Source organism: Bos javanicus, chromosome 19 (assembly GCF_032452875.1).
Source record: "Bos javanicus breed banteng chromosome 19, ARS-OSU_banteng_1.0, whole genome shotgun sequence".
NCBI classification, from domain to species: domain Eukaryota; kingdom Metazoa; phylum Chordata; class Mammalia; order Artiodactyla; family Bovidae; genus Bos; species Bos javanicus.
Window position 1 is genome coordinate 52,271,486 of NC_083886.1, and position 20,978 is coordinate 52,292,463.

At 63.3% G+C, this 20,978-nt stretch overlaps 1 protein-coding gene across 1 annotated transcript; it reads left to right on the forward strand.

The window, feature by feature from the left end:
* The first annotated feature begins 487 nt into the window (after positions 1-487).
* Positions 488-19,358, forward strand: FASN (fatty acid synthase). The gene is made up of 42 exons (XM_061392505.1): positions 488-565; positions 2,436-2,573; positions 3,354-3,506; positions 4,856-5,029; positions 5,269-5,469; positions 5,583-5,705; positions 5,791-5,906; positions 5,997-6,131; positions 6,815-7,277; positions 7,376-7,563; positions 7,661-7,850; positions 8,454-8,548; positions 8,688-8,822; positions 8,928-9,131; positions 9,239-9,354; positions 9,591-9,763; positions 9,844-10,035; positions 10,117-10,197; positions 10,313-10,501; positions 10,662-10,841; positions 10,919-11,122; positions 11,709-12,013; positions 12,317-12,709; positions 12,792-12,956; positions 13,075-13,193; positions 13,274-13,428; positions 13,579-13,782; positions 13,940-14,090; positions 14,176-14,354; positions 14,445-14,564; positions 14,918-15,040; positions 15,166-15,389; positions 15,474-15,675; positions 15,801-15,952; positions 16,063-16,154; positions 16,354-16,505; positions 16,591-16,833; positions 17,168-17,356; positions 17,582-17,812; positions 17,904-18,124; positions 18,204-18,302; positions 18,393-19,358. Exons 2-42 carry the CDS (start codon positions 2,447-2,449, stop codon positions 18,780-18,782), a joined length of 7,548 nt encoding a protein of 2,515 aa, XP_061248489.1. The 5' UTR covers positions 488-565; positions 2,436-2,446; the 3' UTR covers positions 18,783-19,358.
* Positions 19,359-20,978: the final 1,620 nt, after the last annotated feature.

The window sequence follows — 20,978 nt, forward strand, 5'->3', positions numbered from 1 at the left end:
ACGCCCCCGGCCCGGCTCCGCTCAGCCCGGACGCTGGCCGTCAATTCGAACGCCTGGGGGTCCGTCTAGCCCCCTGTGTGGCCCCAGTATGACCCCCAGAGTGACCCAAGTACGCCCCGTTCCGTTTCCACCGCGCGCTGTGCACACGTGGCCCCCGCGATCCCGGAGGTGGGGGCGGCCCCGGGAGGCGTGGAGCACGGAACGGAAGTTGGGGGGCAGGGGTGACACCGTGCCCCGCCCCGGAGCCCCCCGAGTCCGGGGCCCCCAACCCGGCGCCCCCTGGGCGCGCCCCCGCGCAGGGTCCCGGCTCCCGGCGGCGGCGCGCCCCATCACCCCACTGGCGGCGGCGCGCCTTGTCCCGGGGCGCAGCCCCGACGCTCATTGGCCTGGGCGGCGCAGCCAAGCTGTCAGCCCATGTGGCGTGTCCGCACGGGGACGGCCGCGGTTAAATAGCGCCGGCGCGGGCCTAGAGGGAGCCAGAGAGACAGTAGCGGCCTCCCCTCCACCGCACACTCCATCCTCGCTCTCCCTCAGCCGTTCGCACAGCCGCCCGCGCCCAGACCAGGTACAAGCGGCCAGGCCGGGCCGGGGTCGGAAGTTGCGAGTCGGGAACCCGGTCCTGGGGCCAGACTGGATCGGGGGCTGGGGCGGGAGCAAGGCGGCGGGGCTCGAGCGGGCGCCGCCGGCCCGCATCCTCTGGCCTTGGGTGCGCATGGTTCGGCGCGCTGATGGTGAGGGCTCATCTCACACAGCCTGCCCTGGTCTCGGCGTCCGAGCCTCCGGTCTGGATGTTCGAGCCCCACGAGACGCCCGAGGCTAGGCGGCAAAGGGCCCTCGCGCCATGCCTAAGCCCAGCGAGGCAGGTGGGCGGATGGCGAGGGGCGGACGCCCGGGAACGCCGCGAACAGCCATTTTGGTCTTGGACTGGGCCGGGCGGCTGCGGACCCTCGAGGGCCTGTTGGAGCCCCCAGCCGCCACACCCTCGAGGGCCTCCTTTTCCGGCTTGGCCGCCGAGCCCCTCCACCCACGGCATCCCCATGCCTCCGGGTGCAGGATAGCCGTCTCGGCCGACCGGAGGGCCTGAGAAGAGGGGAGGGAGGTGGATGGAGGAGGCGCAGGGCCGTATAAGGTCGGCTCCTCCACCACGTGGGCTCCATTTGGAGCCCCCAGAGTTCTGGGGGGAGAGCCACTCCTGCCGGGTGCAACCTCACGGCGGCGCGCGCAGTTTCGCCAGCGCCGCAGGGGTCTCCACCCTTTTGCCTCGTCCCGCCGGACTCCGCGTGAATAGCAAGTAGGGGGAGAACAGAGCGAGCGCTTTCTGGAGAAGCAGCCGCCCCGGGAGCTGGTGCTTCTGGGCCGGCAAAGGGCTCTTTATTCAGCGCTGGGGGAGGGGGCTCCCTCTGCCGGGACGCCGGGGCGATCAGGCCACCCAAGGAAGACACTCTCTCCACTCCTACTTTCCCATGCTCAGAGAAACCCTCAAGGGCCAGTAGTTGGCGAGTTCACCAGTCATCGGCGCCATAAGGCCCTGGAGCCTTGGTGGAAGTTTGCAGGACCAACCTTGGCCTTGCCCCCTTCCTCAGACAGGAGCCCCCATCCTGGGCCCACAGGCTCAGGGTAGACTAGGTTCCCCCGTTGGTGCTGGGAGACCTGGGTCTGGATGGACAGGCAGGCTGCACAGAAGTAGGCAAGCGCAGTCCTGAGGCCTCGACCTGTGCAGATGTGTGGGTCTGGGTAGTGCTTGCCTGGCAGCTGACAGAGAGTGGTTCTCCAGGTTGGAGCCTGCTGGAGGGGCCGTACAGGCTGGGGCTGCCCACTGTGGGACAGGGACCAATTTTTCCCCAGAGCCCCGCCAGGCCTTGGCACTGTTGAGGAGACCAAGCTGTGGTTCTGGCCTGGAGGGCAGCTCGAGATGCTGAGCGCAGAGCCAGCTAGTCAGTGTGGGCACTTCTTCCCACCCCCACATTTGCCCTTTCTCCTTCGCCTACTAAATTCCCTGGGCCACCTCTTAACAGGCTGACGGCCAGGCAGTCCCTTCCTCAGAAGGGTTTGGGCCCTGCCTGCCACCATGGGGCCCCCTCCTGAGTCTCCTGCAGCAGGGCTGTGGTGGGGTCACCCCAGGCCAAGGCCAATGCCCAGAGAGCCCAATGCAAGGTGTTGGCAGGCTGGACCAGAGTGGGGACTCGCCTTTCCCAACCACCATACATACCCTTCACAAAACGTTCCAGTGGGTGCACAGCCCCAGAGCTGGCCATGTGGATCTTTGTTGCAGGGCTTTCTGAGCTGCTGTCCTCAGACCCTTGAGTGGGCCAGATGGAGGAGGGGGTTCAGGAAGCCAGGGTTGGGAAGCAGCTGGGTCTCCAGTGAGGCTGTGGACTGGCAGTGCTGGGGCCCAGGCTGACTGGGGTCCGGGCCCCATGCCACCCTCCTTGCAGAGAGACCAGCCATGGAGGAGGTGGTGATCACTGGCATGTCTGGGAAGCTGCCTGAGTCGGAGAACCTGGAGGAGTTCTGGGCCAATCTCATTGGCGGCGTGGACATGGTGACAGATGATGACAGGCGGTGGAAGGCCGGTAAGCGAGCCTGGGGCTCCCCGCCTACTTGAGAGGTTCTTTTCTCACCCCTTCTGTGGACACAATCTCCCGGGTTACCAGGGAGGGCCTGTTCCGGCCTGCACTCCGGTCCCACTGGCAGAGCCAACAGTCACCTAAGGTGAGGCCGTGTTACAGCTTCTTTCTGGAGACGGTACCAGAAGGCTCTGGGCTAGGGGAACGTGGGACCTCTGGCCAGTGGGCTAGGGACTGAACTCCAGCCTGTGGGAGTCTGGAGTTCTCTGGGCATAGCCTTTGCCCCTTTCACAGACCAGGGCCATTGCTTAGGGGGGAGCCAGGGCCAGGCCAGGTGGGTGAACACCTCCAGCCAGCCACTGCCTGCCCACGTGCTGTCCCAGGCGGTCAGATAAGACATCAGGCTCCCCCAGGAAGCTGGTTTGACTCCCTCACACCCAGTAGATTCTCCCGCAGAGAGGCTCCACCTGATCTACAGGATGTGAGTCAGTGTGGCAGAGCCTGGCTGGCCTTAGCTGCCAGGCCGGGATGGGGCCAGGCAGAAGGTCTTCAGCCAGGTCAGGACAGTGGCAGGTGGGAGGAGGCAGCGCTGCCCGCTACAGTGCTCTGCTCTGCTCTGGGGCCATCACCCATGACGTTCCCCCCCACCCAAGGGTCCCCTTCAGAAGTGGGCCCACCCATCCCAGGGAGCTTCAGCTCCCTGTTGCAGCCGGGACTCCCCCCCAGTCAATCACTCAGGGCTATGATGTCCTATGACTGATTTCTCCACCTGTGTGTGTTCCCTAGGACTATATGGCCTGCCTCGGCGGTCAGGCAAGCTGAAGGACCTGTCCCGGTTTGACGCTTCCTTCTTCGGGGTCCACCCCAAGCAGGCACACAATATGGACCCCCAGCTCCGCTTGCTGCTGGAGGTCACCTACGAGGCCATTGTGGATGCAGGTGGGCCATCTGGGGGGCTGCAGAGGGCCCGTCCCCAAGTTTCCTGCTGCCCTTCTTGAAAACCTCCCTTTTTGCTTCTAAAAGCATCGTGTGTTCATAACAAAACATCCAGAACAGAAGGTGCTGAGGAGGGAGCGGAGCCCTGGGCTGGGGCCGATGAGGTGGGGAGGTGTGGGCCTCAGGCAGCTCAGGTTTCACAACTGCACACCAGAGGAATCCCAGACATGTCCTGTCACCCCAGTTTCCTCACTCCCCATTGCGTGGCTGATCTTGGAGGCAAGGGCAGGACACCAGGTGCCAGGCAGAGCAGGAGGCAGGATCTGGCCCCAGGACTCTCACCCTCCACTCCCCTCTGCTGGGTTGTGCCTAGCCTTGGAAAAGTGCTTCAAGGGCACAGACTTGTCCCAGGGACACTGGGGAACATGGAAATTGTGCTGAGTGGGAGAGGGAAGGCTGGCCATGGGGGTGAGGCCCCTCAGCAGGTGGGCCACAGGGGAACCCAGGACCTGCCTACTGCCACCTGTGGTTTGCAGGGCGGGTACCCTGGCCTTACAGGTCTCTTGTCCTGCAGCAGATGCTAAGTAGCCCCTGGGGTTGACCCTTGAGTGTGACAGGGTCCTGGACAGGCACTGCCTGGGGGGAGGGGCGGGGAGGCGGAGGCCTTCCCACTGCCCAGGCCCCACCCGGAGACCTTGGATGCTGCTCTCCAGGGGCTGGCCAGTGTCCCTCCCTCCTTCCCAAGCCTGGACACTCGGCCTTTGTCTCTCTCTGTCTTCTTATCTTGGCCCGCCCAAGGCAGGCTGCTCTCAGGGCTCATCAGACCCTGCCAGCAGTACCAGTGCCCAGGGGAGTAGCCTGGGGACAGTGCTGTCCTCTGTCCCCACCTCCGGCTGTCTCTGGCCTCTGCCTGACCCAGAGACTGGAGCCCCACCTGGCACCCTGCCTGTCCCCCGGGCCCCAGTTTCCTGTGACCTGGTTATCTGTTGTCAACCCTACCTGGGCCAGCCACCCCACTCTGGCTCCACTGTCTCTTCCCTGACTCCCCAGCCATTCTAGAGTCAGGCGAGGTGGAGCCTCCTCTCCCCTGCAACGTAGGATCGAACCCTGGGTTCGATCCTGTGGAGATGGGAATGGCAACCCGCTCCAGTATTCTTGTCTGGAGAATCCCATGGACAGAAGAGCCTGGGAGGCTACAGTCCATAGGGTTGCAGAGTTGGACATGACTGAAGCGACTTAGCATGCACGCAGTCACCCCAGCCAGAGAGGCCAAGGGGAGACGCCTCACCTCCCAGAGCTCAACAGCAGGCTGGGCACAGCACAGCTGCAGGTTTGACTTCTGCCTCCTACAGGCATCAACCCAGCTTCCATTCGGGGGACGAACACCGGTGTCTGGGTGGGTGTGAGTGGCTCTGAGGCTTCAGAGGCTCTGAGCCGAGACCCTGAGACCCTCGTGGGCTACAGCATGGTGGGCTGCCAGCGTGCCATGTTGGCCAACCGCCTCTCCTTCTTCTTTGACTTCAAAGGTGGGTGCCCACACAGCCCTTTTGTTTCTAACTCGGGCCTGGGGTGGGGGGAGGCGGGCAGGGGCCGGATGACAGCTGAGACCCTTCCAGACTCTGACCACACCTCCCCTAGGAAGGCCAGCAGGAACAAGGTCCTGGTGGTGTGGGTTCCACGTGGAGAGCCCTCAGTAGAGCTGTCAGAGCCCCAAGGTGTAGGGTGGGGAGGCGGTCCCACGGCTGCATTGTGTCCTTGCCTGCAGGGCCCAGCATCACCCTGGACACGGCATGCTCCTCCAGCCTGCTGGCCCTGCAGAGGGCCTACCAGGCCATCCAGAGAGGGGAGTGCGCCATGGCCATTGTGGGCGGCGTGAACATCCTGCTGAAGCCCAACACCTCGGTGCAGTTCATGAAGCTGGGCATGCTTAGCCCCGAGGGCACCTGCAAGTCCTTCGATGCATCAGGTGAGAGCAGTGGGCATGGGGCCCCGGGCAGTGCCTCCACCCTCGATTCTATCCGGCACCAGCCCCTGAGCCCTTCCCTGAGCTCATGAGCCTGAAGTGCCCTCTGCCCCCAGGGAATGGCTACTGCCGTGCAGAGGCTGTGATGGCCATCCTTCTGACCAAGAAGTCCCTGGCCCGACGGGTGTACGCCACCATCCTCAACGCTGGCACCAACACGGATGGCTGCAAAGAGCAAGGTGGGAGCTGGCCTGGGGCAGGCGAGGGTGGGGCTACGGGTAGTCGGGCGGGGCTGGGGGTGCTGAGGCCTGGACCCGCCCCCAGGCGTCACCTACCCCTCCGGAGAGGCACAGGAGCAGCTCATCAGCTCCCTGTACAAGCCGGCCGGGCTGGACCCGGAGACCCTGGAGTACATCGAAGCCCATGGCACCGGTACCAAGGTGAGACCCCTGCCTGGCCCTGCTCATATCCCACGTCCCACGTCAGAGAAGCACCAGGGCGGGGTCCTGACCTCCCTGAGTTCCCCACAGGTGGGCGACCCCCAGGAGCTAAACGGCATCGTGCAAGCCCTGTGTGGCACCCGCCAGAGCCCCCTGCGGATTGGGTCCACCAAGTCGAACATGGGACACCCGGAGCCCGCCTCAGGGCTCGCGGCGCTGGCCAAGGTAGGCAGGCGAGTCTAGGGCCATCTTGTCCCTGCCCCGTCAGCTTCTGACAGCCTGCTGGGGGAGGGTCCCTCCCGGCTGTTCTGTGGGATATGGGTCAACTGAGGCCCGGAGAGCAGGCCGCCAGCATGTGGCCAGCCCCTGCCTGGCTTCACAGGGCCAGACATTTCACCCAGCACTTGCTCCCCAAGGGGCCAGCCAGAGGGAACAGAAGCAACAGGGCAGCCCGTGTCTCCAGGCTCGCTCTCCCTGTGGCCTCCTGACCAGCTGGTAGCTTGGAGGACCCAGGTCACTACTGGTTGAGCTTCTGGGTATGATGGGAGCTTCCTGGTGGTCTCAGCTCCCTGGGCCACCATAGCCACCTGTCTGCAGCTCTTAGCTTGGGAGATGGGGTGGGGAGTGGCTGAGGAGCCTTTGACTAGATCCACAGCCAATGAGGCTGGGAGGTGGCAGGGCCCCAGGTGAGGCCTAGGGCTGAGAGGAGACAGAGCATGTGGCTTGGTCACCAGACCGCTGCACTGGGGCAGGGCGAGCTTTGGGGGAGAACGAAATTGCTTGCAGCGGGCAGGGCCTCTGGGGTGACACAGAGGGTCCTTAGGAGGGGATGTACTTGAAGCCCATCCCGACCAGCAGGGGCAGGGAGCCCAGGGCCGGCCGTCCTGCTGACCACGAGGCACCCACAGGTGCTGCTGTCCCTGGAGCACGGGCTCTGGGCCCCCAACCTGCACTTCCACAACCCAAACCCCAAGATCCCAGCACTGCAGGATGGGCGGCTGCAGGTGGTGGACCGGCCCCTGCCCGTCCTCGGGGGCAACGTGGGCATCAACTCCTTTGGCTTCGGTGGCTCCAACGTGCACGTCATCCTCCAGCCCAACTCCCAGCCACTGCCACCGCCTGCCCCACATGTCGCCCTGCCCCGTCTGCTGCGGGCCAGTGGGCGCACCCTGGAGGGTGTGCAGGGTCTGCTGGAGCTAGGCCTCCAGCACAGCCAGAACCTGGCCTTCGTGAGCATGCTCAATGACATCGCGGCCCCCTCCCCAGCAGCCATGCCCTTCCGTGGCTACGCCGTGCTGGGCAGCCAGGGGGGCAGCCAGGAGGTGCAGCAGGTGCTGGCCAGCAAGCGCCCACTCTGGTTCATCTGCTCCGGTGAGCCCCGACCCCACCCCACCCCACCTCAGGTCATCCCCGAGGGCCGCACGGGCTGGGACTGCACTGTGCTGCCCTGACATCTCCCTCCGGGACAGGTATGGGCACACAGTGGCGCGGGATGGGGCTGAGCCTGATGCGTCTGAGCCGCTTCCGCGACTCCATCCTGCGCTCGGATGAGGCCGTGAAGCCTCTGGGACTGCAGGTGTCACAGCTGTTGTTGAGCACAGACGAGGCCATCTTTGATGACATGGTCATCTCCTTCGTGAGCCTCACTGCCATCCAGGTGTGCCCCTGGGGTCTGGGGTGAGCCGGCTGGCAGGGTGGTGAGCCTGGGGTCCCCGAGACTGGCATGACCCATCCTGTTCCCACCCCACCCCCAGATCGCGCTCATAGACCTGCTGACCTCCATGGGCCTTCAGCCCGACGGCATCATCGGGCACTCCCTGGGTGAGGTGGCCTGTGGCTATGCCGACGGCTGCATCTCTCAGGAGGAGGCCATCCTCTCTGCCTACTGGAGAGGCCAGTGCATCAAGGAGGCCAACATCCCGCCCGGGGCCATGGCGGCTGTAGGTAGGCACTGCCCTCTGCTCCCCTGTCGCGCTCCACCCCTGGGCCTGAGGGTCTCCATAGGAGGTGGTCATCTGTACTGGCACCTTTCTGTGTTGGCGCTGGGCAGAGGCCAGGGCCTGGGGGCAGCTCACCAGCCACTGTCCTCACCGCAGGGTGAGAACAACCCTGACAGCCTGCCCCGCTATGCCCCGGATGGCCTTGGAGCCCGGCATACTTGCCCATGGGTGTCAGTAGAGGCCAGCATGATTTTCACATGAACCCCTGGGGGGCATGCTGCAGGCGGAGTGGGCCTGCTCACACTTGGGACAGGCAGGGGTGGGGACGGGAGGAGACCAGAGAGAGCCGGAGGGGCTGTTGGGAGAGTGAGGCCAAAGCCCTCTCTGGTAGGCCAGGCGTGGGACCCGAAACTGGCTCCCACCTGTAGGACGGTATTAATGACACCTCTGCCTGAGACCAGACAACGGCAAGGGTGAGACTGCCTCGTAAAGGTGCTGCTCGGCAGCTGTCATTAGGGCCACCCGGGCAGCATTCCCCTCCCTGGGGAGGGCTGTGTGGGGGTGCCTGCTCCCCATGCCACCCTTTGAGGCTCTCTTCTGCTCCCAGGCTTGACCTGGGAGGAGTGTAAGCAGCGCTGCCCCCCTGGCATCGTGCCTGCCTGCCACAACTGCATCGACACCGTGACCATCTCGGGACCTCAGGTGGGCCCTGGGAGGCAAGGCCTCGTCCCCAAGTCCCCTTTCACCCCCGCAGAGCGTGCTCTGCGCGGGGAGCCCGGCACCGGCCCGGACCCGGACTGCCGTCAGCGCCCCCGTCCCTCCCCGTCTGTGCTCCCCCCAGGCCTCCATGTTGGAGTTCGTGCAGCAGCTGAAGCAGGAGGGCGTGTTCGCCAAGGAGGTGCGGACGGGCGGCATGGCGTTCCACTCCTACTTCATGGACGCTATCGCCCCCATGCTGCTTCAGCAGCTCAAGAAGGTGGGTGGCTGTCCCCGTGCTGTGTGGCGGGGGCCCTCCCTGAGGACAGGCGGGGAAGGCAGGCCCCAGCTCCCTCAGGCTGACCCCGCCCGGCCCTCCGCCTAGGTGATCCGGGAGCCCCAGCCGCGTTCCCCACGCTGGCTCAGCACTTCCATCCCCGAGACCCAGTGGCAGGAGAGCCTGGCCCGCACCTTCTCGGCCGAGTACAACGTGAACAACCTGGTGAGCCCTGTGCTGTTCCAGGAGGCGCTGTGGCACGTGCCCGAGGACGCCGTGGTGCTGGAGATCGCACCCCATGCCCTGCTGCAGGTACGCGTAGTCCTGCAGGGCCGGCGGGCTGGCCGGGCGCGGGGGGCTGAGCGGGGGGCCAGTGGGAACTGGCCAGGGGGAGGCCCAGCCCACCTCTGCCTCTGCAGGCCGTCCTGAAGAGAGGCCTCAAGTCCAGCTGCACCATCATCCCCCTGATGAAGAAGGACCACAGGGACAACCTAGAGTTCTTCCTCAGCAACGTGGGCCAGCTCTACCTGACCGGGTGCGGCCGCTCTCCCTGCTCAACCCTGGGAGGCTCCTCCCCAGCCAGGCCACCGGGCGGCCTTGAGATGGTCCCCAGGAAGCAGACCTCTGGGTGCTGGGCCACTTCCACACCCTTGGCATGCCCCCCACCCCACCCTGTCTCAGGCGTCTCCGAGGTCTTAGGGGAGATGGGTTGACCGTGGGTCAGCAGTGGGTGTGACAGGGCAGTCACAGCTCCCCTTTTGCACCCTCCAGCATTGACGTCAACCCCAACGGGCTGTTCCCACCTGTGGAGTTCCCAGCTCCCCGGGGCACCCCCCTCATTTCCCCCCACATCAAGTGGGACCACAGCCAGACCTGGGATGTGCCCACTGCCGAGGACTTCCCCAGTGGCTCCAGTAGCTCCTCTGCCACCATCTATAAGATCGGTGAGTCCTTGCAATGCAGGCGGGCAGGGGGGCGGGGTGGCTTCCTCCGCAGCGGTGGCACTAAGGCCCAGGCCCCACAGACATCAACCCCGAGTCCCCTGACCACTATCTGGTGGATCACTGCATCGACGGTCGCATCATCTTCCCGGGCACTGGCTACCTGTGCCTGGTCTGGAAGACACTGGCCCGAGCCCTGGACCAGAACATGGAGCACACGCCTGTAGTATTCGAGGACGTGACGCTGCACCAGGCTGTCATCCTGCCGAAGACAGGTGAGGAAGGTGGCTCAAGCTATGGGGTGGGAGGGCCAGCTGCCGACCCCTGCAGCTGACCTCTGCCCCTGCTGCCCACAGGGATTGTGCTCCTGGAAGTGCGGCTTCTGGAAGCTTCCTGTACCTTTGAGGTGTCTGAGAATGGCAACCTGATCGCGAGCGGTGAGCAGGGGCCCTGGACCGGGCTGCAGGGTCCCTGCTGGGGGTCTCTGGGTAGACCTTAGCTACCGGCTCAGCCCTGCCCTCACTCAGGCCCTTCTGCCATCCCTGCCCACAGGGAAGGTATACCAGTGGGAAGATCCCAACCCCAAGCTCTTTGACAACCGGTATGGCCCGGACCCTGCGACCCCCGTGGACCCCACAACTGCCATCCACCTGTGCCGTGGTGACGTATACAAGGAGCTGCAGCTGCAGGGCTTCAACTACGGCCCCTACTTCCAAGGTATCCTTGAGGCCAGCTCCGAAGGTACGTACAAGGGAGGTCCCACTTTGTGTTTTGGGGCCAACCCCTGCTGCCTGGTGTGAGGGGGCCACGAGGGGTCCCCCCAGGTTGGGGCACACAGAGGAGAGGGCCCACGGCAGGAAGAGACCTAGCCTGGCCAAACCGACACCCCCTTTCTCCCCAGGCAACACAGGCCAGCTGCTCTGGAAGGACAACTGGGTGACCTTCATGGACACCATGCTGCAGATGTCTATCCTGGCCCCGAGCAAGCGCAGCCTGCGCCTGCCCACACGCATCACCGCCATCTACATCCACCCGGCTACCCACCAGCAGAAGCTGTACACGCTGCAGGACGAGACACAAGGTCAGCCCTGCCCTGGCCCCACACACGTGCCTCCCCGTGCCAGGCCCTGCCCACCCTCACCCAGCGTGTCCCCACAGTGGCCGACGTGGTAATAAACAGGTGTCTGGACACCACGGTGGCTGGCGGCATCTACATCTCGAGGATCCACACCTCGGTGGCCCCCCGGCATCAGCAGGAGCAGCTGGTGCCCATCCTGGAGAAGTTCTGCTTCACACCGCACGTGGAGACTGGGTGCCTGGCTGGGAACCTGGCCCTGCAGGAGGAGCTGCAGCTGTGTGTGGGTGAGTCTTTTGCACCCACCACCCTCATCCCGGGGCCCAGCTCCCAGTTCCCGGGCCCCGTTATCCCATCACAGCCTCTCCTACGTGTGGGGTCTACCTCTGCCTTCCCCTGTGAGTGCCCCTGGCTTCCCCCTACCTGGAGCTGATGTCTTCAGAGGGGGCCTTGGCAGAGAGGTGACAGATTTCGCCCCTCTTGTCTGTACCACCAGCCAGCTGCACAGGCGTGAGACCACCCTCTACCCAGGGCTCATGCCCAAGCTGAGGGGTGCAGGATGGTGGGGGGAGCTGGGGAGGGGCAGCCAGGGCCGGCAAAGCATGGAACCCATCCTCTGGGGAACCCATACTCTGGGGCTCACACCTGCATGGGGGGCAGGGCTGCCCTTTGCCCACCTAGTGTACCAATGGTCAGTGCCAGTTTCCAGCCCTGGAGGACTGGACAGTCCACTCCATCCCTCTATCTTCCGTCAGTGGGCAGAACCAGGTAGTGGGTTCTGCTCCAAGCAGTCACTAGTTCCTGGTCGGGGGAGCTTCAGGAACCCCAGCCCAGCTGAGGCTCTTCCCTGACATGTGACTCTCCCCTCCCCAGGGCTGGCACAGGCACTGCAGACCAAGGTGGCCCAGCAGGGGATAAAGATGGTGGTTCCTGGGCTGGATGGTGCCCAGGCTCCCCAGGAGGCCCCACAGCAAGGCCTGCCTCGGCTGCTGGCCACCGCCTGCCAGCTGCAACTCAACGGGAACTTGCAGATGGAGATGGGCCAGATCCTAGCCCAGGAGAGAGCCCTGCTGTGTGATGACCCCCTGCTCAGTGGGCTCCTCAACTCCCCAGCACTCAAGGCGTGCGTGGACACTGCCCTGGAGAACATGACCAGCCTCAAGATGAAGGTGGTGGAGGTGGGCGTCCCGCGCGGCCGCAGGCCCAGTGCTCAAGGACTCAGATATCGGCAGTCCCGAACCTAAGGGAGGGCTGGGGCCTCTCAGACGTGAGGTCGCCCAACTCAAGATGGAGCTGAGGCTGCCCAGACACCGAAGGGGAAGGGGGCACTGAAGGGACTGGTTCCAGGGGTGTGGTGGGCAGGGCAGCACTGGCCAATGACCTCTGCAGAATCGGTGGGTGGGCCTTTCTGGGAAACACCCAGCTGAGGTGGGGGGACGCCTGCCCAGGGGCAGCTGATCCAAGAAGCTATTCCATCCCAGGTGCTAGCTGGTGACGGCCAACTGTATTCCCGCATCCCCACGCTGCTCAACACCCAGCCCCTGCTGGAGCTGGACTACACAGCCACTGACCGCCACCCCCAGGCCCTGGAGGCTGCCCAGGCCAAGTTGCAGCAGCTCGATATAACCCAGGGCCAGTGGGACCCCTCGGACCCGGCCCCCAGCAACCTGGGTGGGGCCAACCTCGTGGTGTGCAACTATGCCTTAGCCAGCCTCGGTGACCCGGCCACGGCTGTCGGCAATATGGTGGCTGCCCTCAAGGAGGGAGGCTTCCTGTTGCTGCACACGCTGCTCAGAGGACACCCCTTGGGAGAGACTGTCACCTTCCTCACTTGCCCTGAGCCACAACAAGGCCAACGGCACCTGCTGAGCCAGGTACAGGCGGAGCCGGGACTGGGTGGATGGGGCTGGGGGGCGGGGCCGGGAGGCTGCAGAGCCCTGAGCCCTCAACTCACAGGATGAGTGGGAGCGCCTGTTTGCTGGTGCGTCCCTGCACCTGGTGGCCCTGAAGAAGTCCTTCTACGGCTCGGTGCTCTTCCTGTGCCGCCGGCTGGCCCCGCTTGACAGCCCAATCTTCCTGCCCGTGGAGGACACCAGCTTCCAGTGGGTTGACTCCCTGAAGGTCAGTCCTTCCCAGCCCCTACCAGGCCAGGCTGACCCGGCTCCAGTGTCGGGACCTGGGGGAATCCCCCCCATCAGGCAACCCTTCCCTCGTCAACCCTTCCTTCATCCTTCTACAGAACATCCTGGCCGATTCCTCCTCCCGGCCCGTATGGCTCATGGCTGTTGGCTGCACCACCTCAGGGGTCGTGGGCTTGGTGAACTGTCTCCGGAAAGAGCCTGACGGGCACCGGATTCGGTGAGATGCCCACTGCGCTACGTGCCCCTTGCCCCCGGGACCCAACCACAGCCTCCCCTCACCTGTCTGGCTGCCCACAGGTGCGTCCTGGTGTCTAACCTCAACAGCACGTCCCCCATCCCTGAGACAGACCCGAAGTCCTTGGAGCTGCAGAAGGTGCTCCAGAGTGACCTGGTGATGAATGTCTACCGTGATGGGGCCTGGGGAGCGTTCCGCCACTTCCCACTGGAACAAGGTGAGCCCCCCGGGACTGCCCTGCTCCTCCGGGTTCCTCGCCTCCCAGCTGGGTGGACTGAGGAGAGGGCAAGAGGACTCTGGCTGGAAGCCCTGCTCCAGGCCAGGGCCACATGCGATCCTAGGGGCTCCACTTTCTGTCACCCCCTAGACAAGCCCGAGGAGCAGACAGAGCATGCCTTCATAAATGTCCTCACCCGAGGGGACCTGTCTTCCATCCGCTGGGTCTGCTCCCCTCTGCGCCACAGCCAGCCCACGGCCCCTGGCTTCCAGCTCTGCACCATCTATTATGCCTCCCTCAACTTCCGCGACATCATGCTGGCCACGGGCAAGCTGTCCCCCGACACCATCCCAGGTACAGGCAGCCCACGGTAGGGGGACCAGAACAAAGACCCCCCCCACCCCGGGGCCGGGGCCTGGGACGAGAAGGGTCCTCACCCAACAGTGCTCAGGAACCTGGGAGGCTCCTCCCAGTGAGGTCAGGGGCTCACTCACCCGCCATCTGCCCCCAGGAAATTGGGCCTCTCAGAACTGCCTGCTAGGCATGGAGTTCTCTGGCCGAGATGCCAGTGGGAAGCGTGTGATGGGGCTGGTACCCACCGAAGGCCTGGCCACCTCCACTCTGGTGCCTCAGAGCTTCCTGTGGGACGTGCCTTCCAACTGGTGAGTCACCAGGGCTGGGACCTGGGGCCCGACATGGACGTGGCCGGGCATCAGGCCAGAGGTGACCCCTGCACTGTGCCCTTAGGACCCTGGAGGAGGCCGCCTCGGTGCCCGTTGTCTACAGCACAGCCTACTACGCGCTGATGGTCCGCGGGCGCATGCAGCCAGGCGAGACGGTGCTCATTCACTCGGGCTCCGGCGGCGTAGGCCAGGCTGCCATCGCCATCGCCCTCAGCCTGGGCTGCCGTGTTTTCACCACTGTGGGTAAGCCTCCGACCCTTCCCAGAGCCCAGGATTGTCTGCCTGGCAGCGCTGCTAAAGCCCAGACTCACCAGGTGTGCCTCTCTCTGCCAGGGTCAGCCGAAAAGCGGGCATACCTCCAGTCCAGGTTCCCCCAGCTCAACGAAACCAGCTTTGCCAACTCCCGGGACACATCCTTTGAGCAGCATGTGCTGTGGCACACAGCCGGGAAGGGTGAGTGGTCCCCATCACTCACCACCCACCATCCGCCTGTATCCTCAGCCCCCTCCTCCTCCCATCCCCCACTCAGAAGGGTGAGTGGTCCCCATCACCACCACCCACCATCCGCCTGTATCCTCAGCCCCCTCCTCCTCCCATCCCCCACTCAGAAGGGTGAGTGGTCCCCATCACCACCACCCACCATCCGCCTGTATCCTCAGCCCCCTCCTCCTCCCATCCCCCACTCACCAGCCAAGCTGGAGGAGACGCTGGCCCACGCTGGGACAGGGTCTAGACCTTCAGACTCATGTCAGGTTGGCCGGGCTGTGACCTTCACTATGGGGACCCGGCTTGCCCCCCATCCCAAGGTGCTGACCTGGTCCTCAACTCCCTGGCGGAAGAGAAGCTTCAGGCCAGTGTGCGGTGCCTGGCCCAGCACGGTCGATTCCTGGAAATTGGCAAATTTGACCTTTCCAAAAACCACCCCCTGGGTGAGATGGGGCGGCAGGCCTGGTGGGTGGCTGGGTGGGCAGGGGGCTGTTGGGCAGAGTGGGGGTCTGCAGGGTGGTAGGCTGTGGGCTATGTGGTGAGGCCCCCCGCCTGCCCACCTGTCCAGGCATGGCCATCTTCCTGAAGAACGTGACTTTCCACGGGATCCTACTGGACTCTCTCTTTGAAGAAAACAACACCATGTGGCAGGAAGTGTCGACACTGCTGAAGGCGGGCATCCGGGAGGGTGTGGTGCAGCCCCTCAAGCGAACAGTGTTCCCCAGGACCCAGGCGGAGGACGCCTTCCGCTACATGGCCCAGGGCAAACACATCGGCAAAGTGGTCATTCAGGTGAGTGGGGGGCCCTGGGGGTCTCTGGCCCCAGCCCTGGCCCCTGCCAGCAGTGCGTGAACAGGGGCCCTGCTTGGGCTGCAGGTACGTGAGGAAGAGCAGGAGGCGGTGCTGCACGGGACCAAACCCACCCAGATGGTGGCCTTGTGCAAGACCTTCTGCCCAGCCCACAAGAGCTACATCATCACTGGGGGCCTGGGTGGCTTTGGCCTAGAGCTGGCCCACTGGCTCGTGGAGCGAGGGGCCCAGAAGCTGGTGCTGACCTCCCGCTCTGGGATCCGCACAGGTGAGTGGCCTGAGGGTGGGGCAGTGAGAAGAGCCTCCTTCAGACCCCTTTATGGTGCTCTCAGGGCACCTAGGCTTGGGACCAGACCTTCATTTGCCCATCCCCTCCCACTGTCTGTCCCATAGGCTACCAAGCCAGGCAGGTCCACGAGTGGAGACGCCAGGGTGTGCAGGTCCTGGTGTCCACCAGCGACGTCAGCTCACTGGATGGCACCCGGAGCCTTATCACTGAGGCCGCCCAGCTTGGGCCCGTGGGAGGCATCTTCAACCTGGCCGTGGTGAGGACGGCTTTAGAGGGGCTGGAGCCAGCTGCCCAGGGAAGGGCCCCTCCTAAGAAGCCCTCCAAAGGCCTGGGGCCGAGGCAGGTGCTAAGATCCCCTCACCCCAGGTCCTGAGAGATGCCATGCTGGATAACCAGACCCCTGAGTTCTTCCAGGACGTAAACAAGCCCAAGTACAATGGCACCCTGAACTTGGACAGGTGGGCTCCTCCCTTCTCCTCTCCCGCCTTCTCCCTGCACAGCCCTTGCACTGGTGTCCAGAGACCTGGCCATGGGCCTCCGCTGGGGTCTGACCACAGGTCCAGGGAAGGGGAGGCGGTTTGGCGGGTAAGCAGGAGTCCTGGGCATGACAGCCGGTGGGCTGGGGAATCCGGCTGGGGGTGACTTAAGAACCCACAGGGTGACCCGGGAGGCATGCCCGGAGCTGGACTACTTCGTGGTCTTCTCCTCCGTGAGCTGCGGGCGTGGCAATGCCGGCCAGACCAACTACGGGTTCGCCAACTCCACCATGGAGCGCATATGTGAGAAGCGTCGGCATGACGGCCTCCCAGGTGGGCCCACCTGCCAGTCCCCAATTGGTGCGGTCCCACCCTCATAACTACCCCGACTCACCACAGCGCCACTGCCCACCCACAGGCCTCGCCGTGCAGTGGGGTGCGATTGCTGACGTGGGCCTCCTCATGGAGCTGAAGGGCACTAAAGACAAAGCCATCAGCGGGACGCTGCCCCAGCGCATCACCTCCTGCATGGAGGTTCTAGACCTCTTCCTGAACCAGCCCCACCCCGTCCTGAGCAGCTTGGTGTTGGCAGAGAAGGCTACATCCCGTGGCCCCAGCGGCAGCCACCAGGACCTCGTGAAGGCTGTGACTCACATCCTGGGTGAGGCAGCACCCTGCCCCCTCGCCACCGGTAGACACTCGTCTCCCGAGTCTGGTCTCCCAGGCTGCAAAGCGGGGCGTGCTGGGCTTGCTCATGGAGGGAGAGGCATAGGTGGTCTGTGCAGAGTTGGGTGGGGGCTGTGGGTCCCATGGTACCATCTGTTCAGTTCAGTCGCTCAGTCTTGTCCGACTCTTTGCGACCCCGTGAATCGCAGCATGCCAGGCCTCCCTGTCCGTCACCAACTCCTGGAGTTTACTCAAACTCATGTCCAGGGTATAATACCCACCCAGGACCCCTCCCGCGTTGCCAACTGAGCTGCCTCCCCACCCCCCAGGCATCCGTGACTTGGCCACCGTCAACCTGGACAGCTCGCTTTCAGACCTTGGCCTCGACTCACTCATGGGCGTGGAGGTGCGCCAGATGCTGGAGCGTGAGCACAACCTGCTGCTGTCCATGCGGGAAATCCGGCAGCTCACAATCCACAAGCTGCAGGAGATTTCTGCGCAGGCTGGCACAGCTGATGGTAGGTATGGAGGGGGTGTCCCCAAAGCAGCACTGTCCCCTCAGGGCTCTTGGCCTCCGAGCAGGTCAGGGCTTGTCCATCTGGCCCCTTCCTGAGAGGCCTCCTTGGGCGCCCAGCGCCCCCACCCATCTGCCCTGGCCACCCGTGGCCGACGGGTGTGCATGTCTGTGTGTTTGTGGCAGGGGACCCTATGGTATCATCCCTGGTATCTGCCCCTCTTCACAGAGCTGACGGACTCCACACCCAAATTCGGCAGCCCTGCCCAGTCGCAGACCCAGCTGAACCTGAGCACCCTGCTGGTGAACCCCGAGGGCCCGACCTTGACACGGCTCAACTCGGTGCAGAGCTCCGAGCGGCCCCTGTTCCTGGTGCACCCCATCGAGGGCTCCACCACCGTGTTCCACAGCCTGGCCGCCAAGCTCAGCATCCCCACCTATGGCCTACAGTGTACAGGAGGTATGTCAGGGGCCTACGGGGCTGCCCCCCAGGGAGTTGGGGATGGCAAGGCACCTACAGACGAGGGCTAAGCCTCATGCTGTGCCCGCAGCGGCACCCCTGGACAGCATCCAGAGCCTGGCCACCTACTACATCGAGTGCATCAGGCAAGTGCAGCCAGAGGGGCCCTACCGCATCGCTGGCTACTCCTACGGGGCCTGCGTGGCTTTCGAGATGTGCTCACAGCTGCAGGCCCAGCAGAACGCTGGCCCCACGAACAACAGCCTCTTCCTGTTTGACGGCTCGCACACCTTCGTGATGGCCTACACTCAGGTAAGGGCGGCAGCGGACGGGAGTCCGCAGGCCCAGCCCCTTGTACCTGCCACTGCAACAGCTCTTCCTCCCTTTGCAGAGCTACCGGGCCAAGCTGAACCCCGGCTGCGAGGCAGAGGCCGAGGCCGAGGCCATGTGCTTCTTCATGCAGCAGTTCACGGAGGCGGAGCATAGTAGCGTGAGTCGACCCGGCGTGGGGCCCGGCCTCCCGATGCCCCCGCCCCCGCCCCCGCCCCCGGCGCTGCTCGCTCACTGTCCTGTCCTACAGGTGCTGGAGGCCCTCCTGCCCCTCAGGGATCTGGAGGCGCGTGTGGCAGCCACCGTCGAGCTGATCGTGCAGAGCCACGCGGGCCTGGACCGGCACGCGCTCAGCTTTGCTGCGCGTTCCTTCTACCACAAGCTGCGCGCCGCGGAGGAGTACACGCCGCGGGCTACCTACCACGGCAACGTGACGCTGCTGCGCGCCAAGATGGGCAGCGCCTACCAGGAGGGCCTGGGCGCCGACTACAATCTGTCCCAGGTGTGCGACGGCAAGGTGTCCGTACACATCATCGAGGGCAACCACCGCACGCTGCTGGAGGGCAGCGGCCTGGAGTCCATCCTTAGTATTATTCACAGCTCCCTGGCCGAGCCGCGCGTCAGCGTGCGGGAGGGCTAGGCCACCGGCCCGCCCCCCGCCTCCCACCTGCCGACCCTGGCACCGCACCCCGCGTGCAGGCGCCCATAGGACCAGCACCCCCACGCACACGCACACAGCCCACCCCGCGGCTTCCCTGGGCGCAGGGCCGAGACCCGCGCCGCCGACTCGGAGACCTGCCTGGTCTGTGAAGAGTCGGCTGAGCCACTAGCCGGGCCGAGCTTCCAGAACCGCACGGGCTCTGCTGCACTGGTGTGGTTGTCGTTTTTCTGTTTGGATTCTCCTATTTATTGCGTCGCCATGGGGGGCGGGGGGTGGGGAGGGGAGACGCTGGTCGGTCCACCTGTGAAGCTGGCGCACGCGGGAGCCGGGCCCAGGGCCCCATGATGCCGGAGGTCGCGCGGAGCAGCCCTGGGCGCTGGGCACCCACCCTATTTGTCTGTGTTCGTTTTTCAAGAAATAAGGTTCAAATTGCTGCGTGGGTTTTGAAATTTACTGTAATTGTCTGTGTAAACAACCGTGTCTGTACTCTGTTTCATTTTTCACGAACCTGGTAAAGATGTTGTCTCCCATGATTAAATCTCTCCTTCGCTCTGGCGTCTGGGCATCCTTTCATCCTGCCTGCTGATCAGCTCTGTGAGCCTCCACTGTCCTGGCGCCCCAGGGAGTACCACCCTCTGCTTCCCGCAGGAGTGTGTGTGTGTGGAGGGGTGATACCTGGCTCCAGAAAACAGGCTGGACACCTCCAGGGAAGGGGCCCTCGATCAAGGAAACTTGACCAGGAGGGGACAGGTAGGCAGTCTGATGATGGGCTGGCATAATTGAGGACCCCCCCACCTAGGGTAGCCTTGCCAGAATTCCTTCTCCCTCAGGGAAACCTTGGGTTTTCTTTCCTTGGCCTCAACTGAGTGCAGGATGCCCACCCACATTATTGAGAGTAATTTTTACTTGAAGTCACCTGCTTGTAGACTTGCACCGCATGGACCGGATACCTTCACAGCAACACTTAGATGAGTGTTTGCTTAACTGGCCAAGTCCAGCAGAAGACTGACTGTCACTGACACACAGGTTTCAGTTCAGTCGCTCAGTTGTGTCTGACTCTGCAACCCCATGAACTGTAGCACGCCAGGCCTCCCTGTCCACACAGGTTTAGGAGGAATGACGTCTGGATGAAAGGGAGTAAGAGGGACAGGGAGGCCCTGGGGAAGGCTTGAGTCCCTCCAAGCCAAGGGAGGAGGTGGACCCGCTGGGCTGGAGGCTTCTGGGCCAACAGAGGTGAGCTGGAACAGGGAGAGAGATGGGCCCTGCAGTGAGCCAGGACTAAATTGGGCAGGGGAAGTAGGCCCCCTGCTAGACTTCTATCAGAAATGGCAGGTGACTCAACTAAGACTATACATATATTAAAAGGCTAAGGATTTTGCAGTGGTCCAGAGGTTAAGCGTCTGTGCTACAGCAAGGCGTGTGGATTCAAACCGTGGTCTGGGAACTAAGAGCCTATGTGCTGCATAATATGGCCAAAAAAAGGCTAATGGATATTACAAATGACTTTGTCAAATAACTGGACAACTTGAAAATGAACAAATTCCATGCAAAACAAAGGCAAGAAGAAATAGACAACCTGAAAAATCCTCCATCTATTGAAAATAAATTTGTTTTTAGAAATCTTTCCACAAAGAAAGTTCCAGGCCTGAATAACAAATTCTACCACCAGTTCTATTCAGACTTTCAGAATTTTGGAAAGGAAACCAGCCTCAATAATATCAAAAGAATTCAACTTATATAAAACACTTTGGGGTGTCCTAGCCTTTCAGGCGCCATAACAAAATACCGTAGGCTCACACAACGGGAATTTGTTTTCTCACAGTTCTAGATACTGGAAAGTCCAAAATTAAGGTTCCTGCCAAGTTGGTTCCTGGTGAGCGCTGCCTTTTTGCCCTGCTATGTCCTTTGGCAGAGTAAGCACAAGCCCTAGTGTCATTCCCTCTTGTAAGGACATCCATCCTATCGTAGCAGGACCCCACTCTTATGACTTCATTTAACCTCTTCATTTCCTGCTAGGCCTCACCTCCAAAGACAGTCACATTAAACTTGAGTGGGGGAGCGGAGGACCCAATTCAGCCCACATCAAGGGGATAATTTACAACTCTTCTGTAAGGCCAACATTTACTTTTGATACCCAAACCTGACAAAATATAAGAAAATACCAATATCTATCAT

Bases quoted from the DNA above. Each gene is read 5' to 3' on its own strand.
- FASN (XM_061392505.1), top strand. From the start codon at position 2,447: ATGGAGGAGGTGGTGATCACTGGCATGTCTGGGAAGCTGCCTGAGTCG. The intron at 9,764-9,843 runs GTGAGTCCTTGC...CAGGCCCCACAG, and splicing joins TGCCACCATCTATAAGATCG to ACATCAACCCCGAGTCCCCT. The intron at 13,194-13,273 runs GTGAGATGCCCA...GGCTGCCCACAG, and splicing joins CCTGACGGGCACCGGATTCG to GTGCGTCCTGGTGTCTAACC.